The sequence below is a fragment of the Corythoichthys intestinalis genome, chromosome 17, assembly GCF_030265065.1.
Source record: "Corythoichthys intestinalis isolate RoL2023-P3 chromosome 17, ASM3026506v1, whole genome shotgun sequence".
Lineage (NCBI taxonomy): Eukaryota > Metazoa > Chordata > Actinopteri > Syngnathiformes > Syngnathidae > Corythoichthys > Corythoichthys intestinalis.
In genome coordinates this window covers 5,429,339-5,441,296 of record NC_080411.1, presented here as the reverse complement: position 1 = coordinate 5,441,296, position 11,958 = coordinate 5,429,339, and the positions used below count along the sequence as shown (strand labels likewise).

General features: G+C 40.3%; 1 protein-coding gene across 1 annotated transcript; it reads right to left on the bottom strand.

The window, feature by feature from the left end:
* Positions 1-3,188: 3,188 nt before the first annotated feature.
* Positions 3,189-5,846, bottom strand: m17 (IL-6 subfamily cytokine M17). The gene is made up of 3 exons (XM_057818455.1): positions 5,703-5,846; positions 3,944-4,083; positions 3,189-3,879 (listed from the first exon to the last, which is right to left on the bottom strand). The coding sequence occupies exons 1-3, from the start codon at positions 5,746-5,748 to the stop codon at positions 3,418-3,420; spliced, it is 648 nt and encodes a 215-aa protein (XP_057674438.1). The 5' UTR covers positions 5,749-5,846; the 3' UTR covers positions 3,189-3,417.
* Positions 5,847-11,958: the final 6,112 nt, after the last annotated feature.

Sequence of the window (11,958 nt, the reverse complement as noted above, 5' to 3'; positions counted from 1 at the left end):
GCTCCATGCAAGATCTCACCCCGTGGTGTCAAAATGATAAGAAGAACAGTGAGCAAAAATCCCAGAACCACATGACGGGACCTAGTGAATGACCTACAGAGAGCTGGGACCACAGTAACAAAGGCTACTATCAGTAACACAATGCGCCACTAGGGACTCAAATCCTGCACTTCCAGACGTGTCCCCCTGCTGAAGAAAGTACACGTCCATGCCCGTCTGCGGTTTGCTAGAGAGCATTTGGATGATCCAGAAGAGGACTGGGAGAATGTGTTATGGTCAGATGAAACCAAAATAGAACTTTTTGGTAGAAACACAGGTTCTCGTGTTTGGAGGAGAAAGAATACTCATTTGCATCCGAAGAACATCATACCCACTGTGAAGCATGGGGGTGGAAACATCATGCTTCGGGGCTGTTTTTCTGCAAAGAGACCAGGACGACTGATCTGTGTAAAGGAAAGAATGAATGGGGCCATATATCGAGAGATTTTGAGTGAAAATCTCCTTCCATCAGCAAAGGCATTGAAGATGAGACGTGGCTGGGTCTTTTAGCATGACAATGATGTCAAACACACAGCCAGGGCGACAAAGGAGTGGCTTTGTAAGAAGCATTTCAAGGTCCTGGAGTGGCCTAGCCAGTCTCCAGATCTCAACCTCATCGGAAATCTGTGAAAGGAGTTGAAAGTCTGTGTTGCCCAAAGACTGCCCCAAAACATCACTGCTCTAGAGGAGATCTGCATGGAGGAATGGGCCAAAATACCAGCAATAGTGTGTGAAAAGCTTGTGAAGAGATACAGAAAACGTTTGGCGTCCGTTATTGCCAACAAAGAGTATATAACAAAGTATTGAGATGAACTTTTGGTATAGACCAAATACTTATTATAATTATTTAAAAATCAAACAGTGTGATTTTCTTTTTTTTTTTTTCTTCCACATTTTGTCTCTCATGGTTGAGGTTTACCCATGTTGACAATTACAGGCCTCTCTAATACTTTCAAGTGGGAGAACTTGCACAATTAGTGGTTGACTAAATACTTACAGTGCCTTGCAAAAGTATTCGGCCCCCTTGAATCTTGCAACATTTCGCCACATTTCAGGCTTCAAACATAAAGATATGAAATTTAATTTTTTTGTCAAGAATCAACAACAAGTGGGACACAATCGTGAAGTAGAACAACATTTATTAGATAATTTAAACTTTTTTAACAAATAAGAAACTGAAAAGTGGGGCGTGCAATATTATTCGGCCCCTTTACTTTCAGTGCAGCAAACTCACTCCAGAAGTTCAGTGAGGATCTCTGAATGATCCAATGTTGTCCTAAATGACCGATGATAATAAATAGAATCCACCTGTGCGTAATCAAGTCTCCGTATAAATGCACCTGCTCTGTGATAGTCTCAGGGTTCTGTTTAAAGTGCAGAGAGCATTATGAAAACCAAGGAACACACCAGGCAAGTCCGAGATACTGTTGTGGAGAAGTTTAAAGCCGGATTTGGATACAAAAAGATTTCCCAAGCTTTAAACATCTCAAGGAGCACTGTGCAAGCCATCATATTGAAATGGAAGGAGCATCAGACCACTGCAAATCTACCAAGACCCGGCCGCCCTTCCAAACTTTCTTCTCAAACAAGGAGAAAACTGATCAGAGATGCAGCCAAGAGGCCCATGATCACTCTGGATGAACTGCAGAGATCTACAGCTGAGGTGGGAGAGTCTGTCCATAGGACAACAATCAGTCGTACACTGCACAAATCTGGCCTTCATGGAAGAGTGGCAAGAAGAAAGCCATTTCTCAAAGATATTCATAAAAAGTCTCGTTTAAAGTTTGCCACAAGCCACCTGGGAGACACACCAAACATGTGGAAGAAGGTGCTCTGGTCAGATGAAACCAAAATTGAACTTTTTGGCCACAATGCAAAACGATATGTTTGGCGTAAAAGCAACACAGCTCATCACCCTGAACACACCATCCCCACTGTCAAACATGGTGGTGGCAGCATCATGGTTTGGGCCTGCTTTTCTTCAGCAGGGACAGGGAAGATGGTTAAAATTGACGGGAAGATGGATGCAGCCAAATACAGGAACATTCTGGAAGAAAACCTGTTGCTATCTGCACAAGACCTGAGACTGGGACAGAGATTTATCTTCCAACAGGACAATGATCCAAAACATAAAGCCAAATCTACAATGGAATGGTTCAAAAATAAACATATCCAGGTGTTAGAATGGCCAAGTCAAAGTCCAGACCTGAATCCAATGGAGAATCTGTGGAAAGAGCTGAAGACTGCTGTTCACAAACACTCTCCATCCAACCTCACTGAGCTCGAGCTGTTTTGCAAGGAAGAATGGGCAAGAATGTCAGTCTCTCGATGTGCAAAACTGATAGAAACATACCCCAAGCGACTTGCAGCTGTAATTGGAGCAAAAGGTGGCGCTACAAAGTATTAACGCAAGGGGGCCGAATAATATTGCACGCCCCACTTTTCAGTTTTTTATTTGTTAAAAAAGTTTAAATTATCCAATAAATGTTGTTCCACTTCACGATTGTGTCCCACTTGTTGTTGATTCTTGACAAAAAATTAAAATGTTATATCTTTATGTTTGAAGCCTGAAATGTGGCGAAAGGTTGCAAGGTTCAAGGGGGCCGAATACTTTTGCAAGGCACTGTATTTGCCCCACTGTAAATCGCAGGGTGCTCTTATACTTATTTTCCTCACTGTACTTCTAACTCCCGACAACCCTCATGAAGATATTCATATAACTCTTTGGTTGCCATTGACAGTAATACCCGTCTGGCAGGGAATAAATTAACTGTGAGCATAATCCCGAATACATTTATTGGACTTCCATCGCCGTCACTGGCAGCCAATGAGTTAAGTGATCAGTTACTGACATAATGAAGCATACAATGACAAAAAACCCAATCGAATAATTAATCAAAGATTTTGCAAGGAGAATTTGCGCTAACAGAAGTGACCAATCATTAACAGTCATAAAAATATGACATTAAGTGAGCAATGTCATGAAGTCAGTGATTAATGAAATGAACTGACAACTCTTTCGATGCCAGAATTTTTGGGAATAGACAGCTGATTTTGAGCATTTTGACAGATATTTCCAGGTTTTGTCTTGATGTAAACACAGAGAAAACCGAATTAAGATTACACTTCTTTCTTTAGAAAAAAATATTTTATTTCCCTCTTAATCTGTTCTTTAGTATTCTGCATGGGAACAAGGGTTGGTTTCACCAAAATAGTCAATTTTAAGTTGAAAAAAATATATTTCTTTCGCACAGCAAAAGAGCTTGTATATTATTATTCTACATTGTTGTTACAACATATTAGACATTTTCATAATAAATATTAAATATAAATATCATAAATAAGCCTTATCAAGCAGTTCTTCTCAAATATTCCTTGTTATCCCAAGGAGTTGAACCTCCTCCTGACTGTGCACACGTTCCCTTTGAGGACCTTGAGTTCCCGGGCGGTATTGGTCAGGAACGCCTTGTAGGTCTTGAGAACCACGCAACCGTAGACCTTCTGCTGGAAAACATTCTGTGCGGGTGGATCCACGACTGCGGGCCCCTCGGCCAGCTCTTGCAGGTTTGGGAAGACCTCCCGATAGAAGGCCAGCACTAGGGCCCCCAAGTCCTGACTGCGTCGGTCGACATCCACCAGCTGAACCAGAACTGGACTACCAGGCTCCTGTAGGTCCTCCTGCTGCTCGTAGACCCGCCTCAAGTGAGGACGGAAGGCGAGGATGTGATCCCAGATGCTCTCCAGCCGCTCGGAAACCTCCAGGCCAGAAATGGTGGGGTCGGGGATGTCCTGGAGGGTCGCCTTGCAGAAGACATCTGACAAGGCTCCCTGGGCGGCTTTCTGGAAGGAAAGAGAGCGTTAGGAATTTGACAGGTAAAAGACACACGGAAGATGTAGAACTCACGTAATTTTTGATGAGCTCCGTAGATTCCTTCAACGTAAGTCGGGTCACTCTCCAAATTCGTTGGATGGAATCCGAACACTGGCGTGGACTGATGGAAGATGCTTGATTGGTGAACAGGAGCAGCAGGAGAGCGAGCAACGCTGGAGAGACAGGTAACACACCACACTTATCTATCTTTACATTCAATGCATGAACCCTTGATAGGACTTGATTGACGGTGCTAGACGACCAATCCATTTTTACTGGAAGAGGCGAGCAGCAATCATTCGATTCTCACGTTAAATCTGAATAAATACATTGAACACCCCCCAATTTTTTTTGGGGGGGGGGGCGCTACGGGGGCGCTACTTCACGGTTTTGCACTTATTGCGGCGGTTTCTGATCCCATTAACCGCGAAAAACGAGGGATCACTGTACTATGACATTTTTTAAAAATCTACACTTGAGTGTTATTTGGGACCATCACCAGAGTGTATTACCGTCGTTTTGTTTTGTTTTTTTAAGGTTTCATATGTATTAAAACCAGGGCCGGCCCAGCCTATACGCAGACTATGCAGCTGCATAGGGCCCCTGACCGCTTGGGGGCCCCCAATGTGGCAATTGTTTAATTTTTTTTTTTTTTTCGGTTTACTGCAGTTTGCTTTATTAGACTTTTGTGAGTTTGGATACTTGATTAAAAGCTTAAAAAAATAAAAGTTGTTCCTTAACGTCTTTCTTTCCTCTTTTAGAAAAAGGTTTGGCGCTATCTACTGTAAGTACTGACAACCATTTGGGGTGAGAAGTTTGAAGTATGCAGTGCAACAAAATCTGATTAATATACAAAATATGGATGTATGGGTTGGATTGCATGTATGGGTTTCACAGTACACTGTGACGAAATGGTGGGCCAAAAATATGGGCCCCTTTGCATTCTTTTGCTTACGGCCCCCAAATGGCCTGATTAAAACGTCAAATAGGTGAACGTAGAGAGTTCTGAGAGTTTTTTTTTAAATCAAATTTAGGGTCAAGTAGGCCCCCCTTATTTACCAGATGTTAATTTTGTGGCCTAAATGACCTAAAATATGGTGCGTAATCCTGGTTTTTATAGGAATATTTTTTTAGTTACTCTTATCTAGCTACTGGAAACTCTCTACCATCATTACATAAAATAGTCACTTGCCCAATAAACTGTTAACAATATTGGCAGTCACTAGGGCTCCAACTAACGATTATTCATCATCGATTAATCGGACAATTAATTGAACGATTAATCGGGTAAGTGTCACTTTTTTCAATTACCTTCACTGTTTACCTTGAAGTTGTTTTAGTCATGTTGTAAGTGACAATGAAGACAAAAGGGAACTGTTTCCTTAAAAAAAAAAACATTTCATCACAGCTTCCTGACTTAATTGTAATTTGTTGGCAATTAATTTATTCATCGATAAGTTGTTGCAACCTTATTAAGAAGCTAGTCTAGACAGTAAGATGTCCAAAAACTGGCAAAAAAAAAGATTTTTGTCCATGTCCTACTTTGAGTTTACAGAAATATAATGAAGAAATCTGATAATATTTACAATTGAGAAGTTATATGTATTTCATAATTTCAAGAATTTAGACAAGTTTAAGGTGAAGAGGGTCTTAAATGATTAATTGGTTATCAAAATAGTACTAGTACTGGTTATACTAGTCAGTTAATGAGGTCATATTAGACAACTTCTGTCTGTCCAGCTCGTTCCTTTTATCTTTAGTTTGTTTCATCATTCCCATGTAAGCATCTTACTTGTTTTTGTGTCCATCCACTGAGTCCAAAGCAGGCGTCCAATCATTCTCAGTAATGTACCACTTCTCAACTTTTCCACTCTTGTCAATCTAGCGACTGTCGCTTGCGTCTCTTCATGTTGAGTATCTGCAGACTTGTGTATTTTTAAAGAAGTTGTCACAAACCGCATATTGGTCATCTCAGGAAGTGACGAGACTTTTTGTGAGGCAACCAAATTTCCCAGAATTTCCTCCTCGCTTGGTGCTGATGCGGCCTTTTGAATGCAACTTTATTGAAACCAACAGGGAGCAATGCCCGTACATGCCCCCTGGCCGTGGGGGCGTGTTCAGGGGCCACCATGCCGTATTCAATAAGGATATGGCGGAAAACACAGACAAGACTGGAAAAGCAGTTTCTGGTCTTCCACTCCTCTTTAAAAGAAACTGCTGTATTTTAAGCTAAAACAACTGTTGTGTTTGATAGAACAATATCTCTACATGCTGCCATAGCAGATTCATGGCACATTAAGCCCCCGAACTATTTTTAATTTGTCCGTTTTACCCTGAAAACCCCCGTTTACGGACGTCGCGCAACCACTTTTGTTTCAACCCAGCCATAAAACAAAGGTAATTAATTATATGTATTATTCAAAATGTTTGTTGTTTTTAGCGTAGAATCATTCATTGATCTCTTATTTGTTTAAAAAAAAAAAAAAACGACTTTAAAAAAATTATTCACTCACATATTTTAAACTTTTAAACAAATTATGTCACAATGAAAAAAATGGCGTCTGTAAAAAAGTCCCGGATATCTACCTCATAACTATCGCTTAGTTGTTGGTTTTTTTTTTTTGCTACTGTCGCATTTTCTCCGATATGTTAGATGATAAATAATTGATACAAACAAAAAAAAAAACTTGAAAAAAAAGTTCAAAAGGTTAAATATATGAAAAAGAAAATCTCGACCACTTCTTGATGTCTGCGATTTCTGCATCGCGACCCTTGTTATATGACCATGTTTCACCCCTAAAACCCCCCAAAAATCCAGCTGTGGTCATTCACAGCTGTGTCTTGACACTCCGTGATACATGCTACATGGAGTTTTTGGATCAAAACAAAGTAGGTACGCGATAATATCTCGTTAAAGTCATGGCGTCTGTAATTCTGTTCTCGCGTGCTCTCACCTCCAGATAGGATTTTGCTGTTTAAAAAATATATTTTTAAAAAAAATGTCCTCCTGCTCAAATTTTTTCTTCCCCCAGAAAACTGAGATTTTAAGCTTTCCAATGATGTATCACACATGCATATCGGACAATTTTGAAAGTTGGCTAAATTGGGGGTCTCAGAGCGGAACTTCAAGTCACCTGAGTGTTTTCCGCCATATGTATTTAAAATTCAAACTTATTGCAGTCATGTGAGAATACGCACTTATTGTTTTACCATGATATATTAAGATAAAAACATTAATGATGACACAATTTATGTTAATAGCATTCATTCATGTTAAACCAGGGGCGTCACTAGGTTTTAAGAACGAGGGGGCTTAGCCCCAGGAGTTACACAGGATGTAAGTGAACATAGCGTATGAGCACAAAACTTCACAAACACCTAACAAAGACTGAATAATAGAGACTAATGCCATGACTTTGGCCAGTGCCGCCTCCAGAAATTTTTCATAGGGGTGGCCAGATGGGGCCACTTAAATTCTTGGGTTGGCCAAAACTAAAAGCCATAATTTTACGTTTTCATTATATTATTGCAGTAAAAAGGTCACAGGAAAACTATCAAAAAGACTTAAGGACACGGCTACTGATATACTTTGTGTAATATTTGATGTTACTAATGATTAATGTGCATAGTCCATAACTGTCTAGTCAACATTTTGAGTTCCACAACAATTCTGTTTTGTATATATTAGGCATAAGGTGTACATTTAACTAGGGCTGTCAAACGATTAAAATTTTTAATCGAGTTAATCACAGCTTAAAAATTAATTAATTGTAATTAATCGCAATTCAAACCATCTCGAAAATATACCTTATTTTTCTGTAAATTATTATTGGAATGGAAAGATAAGACAAGATGGATATATACATTCAACATACTGTACATAAGTACTGTATTTGTTTATTATAACAATAAATCCACAAGATGGCATTAACATTCTTTCTGTGAAAGGGATCCACGGATGGAAAGACTTGTAATTCTTAAAGAATAAATGTGAGTTTATATATTGTGACTAAATCTTTTCATCTAGTGTATTTGTTGAGCTTTCAGCAAATGATACTATAGCGACTTAACTGTTCTGCCCAAATGCATGATGGGAAGTGGTGCAACCATGACCGTGTGTGGTGGCTGCAAATGATATATCTTCCCTGCGCAACTCCTGCCATTATTCCCCACGTCGCTTCCCGCAATATTTTTAGTTGCTGTGGGAGGGATGACAAAGCTTTGGCCAATTAAAAGCACGGCCCAAATGAATGCTTGTATCTGCTCCACTCACTTGACACTGCCTCTTATATCTCTGTATAAAAGTAAAATGGCGCCATCGTAGGCTGTTTGCGGCAATGCGTGAATGAGTCGTACTGCGAATGCGTTAATTGCGATATTTTCACGTGATTCATTTCAAAACATTAATTACCACCCGTAAACGCGATAAATTTGACAGCCCTACATTTAACAAAACAAAATAGATGCATTCATTTAGGATGAAATGCATAACTGATGCTACAACAATCTAGCAATATACTGGCAAACGGGGTGGCCAGGGGGGTGGCCAACCAATTTATAGGGGTGGCCACGGCCACCCCTGGCCACCCCCTGGTGGCGTCACTGACTTTGGCACACAACACAGTGATTGTTTGTTACCAAATATGTGTAAATTGCACAGATTACATTTGGAGCAAATATGTAACAAAAATGGATGTAATTTCAAACCGTAAAAAAATACAATAATTGCTTGAATATAAGTAATATCAGGTTAATTTGCCTTACACACACACACATGCGTTATACATACAATCATGTGAAAATATTAGGACGCTCCATTAAATATTCAGTTCTTTTCTAAGAAACGTTCACATTAAAGATGTCCGATCACGTCATTTTCAAAGTATCGGAATCGGCAAAAAAATATCGGACATGCCTTTTGTAATATATATATTTTTTTGATTAAATCCTTTTCTAATTGTATTTAACGTTACAGACAAAATGTCTTACACTCATCCAGAGTCTTTAGTTTTGGCTTAAAGGAGGGCTATCAAATTTATTGCGTTAACGGGGGTAATTAAATTTATCTTAATTAATCACGTTAAAATATGTAACGCAAGCGCTGCACGACCCACTCACGCATTGTCGCGTTCAATCTATAATGGTACCGTTTTACCTATATATAGAGCTAATAGGCAGCGTAAAATGAGTAGAGTGAATTTTGACAGTCTTTGGAGCCTTTTTTTAATTGGCTAAAGCCTTAAAATCCCTCTCTCAACAATTAAGAATATCGTGAGAAGCAATGTGGGGAAGAAAGTTAGTAGTAGTCTTTTTCTTAATGCCCTATGCTATTTCCCAATGCAGAAAAGATATATCAATTGGTGCCACGACGCACAGTCATGGTTGCACTTCCCATCATGCATTTGGGCAGAACAGTTAAATGGCTACAGTATCATTTACTGAAAGCTCAACAAATACACTAGATGGCAATATTTAGTCACAATATACAAAGTCACATTTATCCTTTAAGAATTACAAGTCTTTCTATTCGTGCATCCCTCTCACAGAAAGTATGTTAATAATGTGATGAATGCCATCTTGAGGGTTTATTGTCATAATAAACAAATACAGTACTTATGTACTGTATGTTGAATGTATATATTTGTCCGAGTTTTATTCATGTTTTTCTTAATGCATTGCCAAAATGTATATTATCGGGAAAAATTATCGGGAATGATTGGAATTGAATCGGGAACAACAACAAAAAGCAATCGGATCGGGAAATATCGGGATCGGCAGATACTCAAACTAAAACGATCGGGATCGGATTGGGAGCAAAAAAACATGATCGGAACAACCCTAGTTCACTTATCAATGTCTGATATTGTTTTTCTTTATCTCTGGAAAAGAAAGTGATTTAATTGCAGGGAAACAACAAAAAATAACCTTGTTTTACTCATGAAACCAAATACATCAACATAAATGCATATTCTAACGAGGAAAAAGTTAGGACATCCTACCAACTAATAGCTCGTGTTACCCCCTTTGGCTGAAACAACTTCAGTGAGACGCTTTTTGTAGCTATCTACCAGTCTTTGACATCAGTCTGAAGAAAGTTTGCCCCACTCCTCAACGCAGAATACTTCCAGCTGTGAGATGTTTGAGGGGTTTCTTGCATGTACAGCCCGTTTAAAGTCACCCCACCCACAGGATCTCAATAGGATTAAGATCTGGGTTTTGACTGCCATTCCAGGACTCTCCATTTCTTCCTTTTTAGCCAGTCCTTGGTGGATTTACTGGTATGTTTTGGGTCATTGTTATGTTGCAGGGTCTAGTTCAGCTTTTAATTTTTTCACAGATGATCTTACATGTTCCTCAAGCACTCTCTGATACACGATAGAATTCACGGTGGATTCTATGATGGTGAGCTGGCCAGGTCCTGCTGTAGCAAACCATCCCCAAACCATGACACGTCCAACTCCACGCTTCACAGTTGGTATGAGGTTCTTTTCCTGGAATTCTGTATTGGGGTTTACGCCAAACATGTCCTCTGTTCTGGTGTCCAAATAATTCAATTTTCGTTTCATCTGTCCAAAGAACATTGTTCCAAAAGTCCTAGTCGTCTACATTCACTCCGGCAAACTTCAGTCTGGCCTTCATTTTCTTCTTGGAGAGCAAAGTTTTCCTCCTTGCACACCTCCCATGAAGGTTAAACATGTGAAGTCTCTTTCTACTACTACTACTACCACTACTACATTTTATTTGAAGGCGCCTTTCTGGCACTCAAGGTCGCCGTACAATCATTTAAAACATTTAAACATATTAAAAGTGAGAAAATGAAAGTATAGAACGTTTAAGGAAATTTGAAATACTAAAAGAGATAAATGGGCCGTTAAAAAAACAGAACTTATTGATTATTGTGGATAAGCTAGTCTAAACAGGTGAGTTTTGAGTTTTGATTGAAAAAGGGGGAGGGAATCTGGGGTCAGGTGGGAGTGAATTCCAAAGCCGGGGAGCCGAGCGGCTGAACGCTCGACTCCCCATGGTGGTGAGTCGAGCGGGGGGGACAGACAGTTGTATGGAGGAGGAGGATCTAAGGGCACAGGAGGGAGTACTAACATGAATGAGATCGGACAAGTATGGAGGGGCGAGGTTATGGATGGCTTTGAATGTGAGGAGAAGTACTTTGAACTGAATTCGAAAGTGGACTGGGAGCCAGTGAAGCTGTTGGAGGACTGGAGTGATGTGGTGGATGGATTTGGTACGGGTTATGATGCGGGCAGCTGAATTCTGGACCAGTTGTAGTTTATGGAGAGTTTTATGAGGGAGGCCGAAGAGGAGAGAGTTGCAGTAGTCCAGGTGGGAAGTGACCAGGCTGTGGAGCAGAATTGCAGCAGAATGTGGGGTGAGGGAAGGGCTGAGGCGATTAATGGTGCGGAGGTAAAAGTGGGCAATCCGGGTGATGTTATTGATGTGCGATCGAAAGGAAAGTGTGTTGTCGAGGATTACTCCTCGGCTCTTCACACGATTCCACTGTTTGAAACAGCGGAGTTGTCAATGGTAAGGGAACTGTTATGTTTTTTTGAGATGGTGAATTTAGAGCCAACGAGGAGCACCTCAGTTTTACTACTGTTAAGTTTTAGAAAGTTGTGGTTAAACCAGATTTTTATTTCAGTGATACAGTCAGTCAGAGATGAGGGCGGGAGAGAGGAGGAGGGTTCAGAAGTGAGGTAAAGTTGGGTGTCGTCGGCATAGCAGTGAAAGTGGATGTTAAATTTACGAAAAATATTGCCAAGGGGAAGTAGGTATATAATGAAGAGTAGGGGCCCCAGGACAGAGCCCTGAGGCACACCAGAGGTAACAGGGTAGGGTTTAGATTTAAATGACTTTGGTTGGATATATTGGCTGCGCTCAGAAAGGTAGGAAGAAAACCAGTTCAACGGGGTGCGGGTGATGCCGATGGTGGTTAAGACGGTGGAGGAGTGTGGTGTGACTAATGGTATCAAAGGCTGCTGGTAGGTCTAGAAGGATGAGGATGGAGAGTAGTCCAGAATCAGCTGCCATGAGGA

Coding starts and splice junctions, on each gene's coding strand:
- m17 (XM_057818455.1), bottom strand. CDS start 5,748: ATGATTGGACGCCTGCTTTGGACTCAGTGGATGGACACAAAAACAA. Junction 4,084..5,702: donor GTGGATGGACACAAAAACAA/GTAAGATGCTTA, acceptor CTGTCTCTCCAG/CGTTGCTCGCTCTCCTGCTG. Junction 3,880..3,943: donor CGGAGCTCATCAAAAATTAC/GTGAGTTCTACA, acceptor CTTTCCTTCCAG/AAAGCCGCCCAGGGAGCCTT.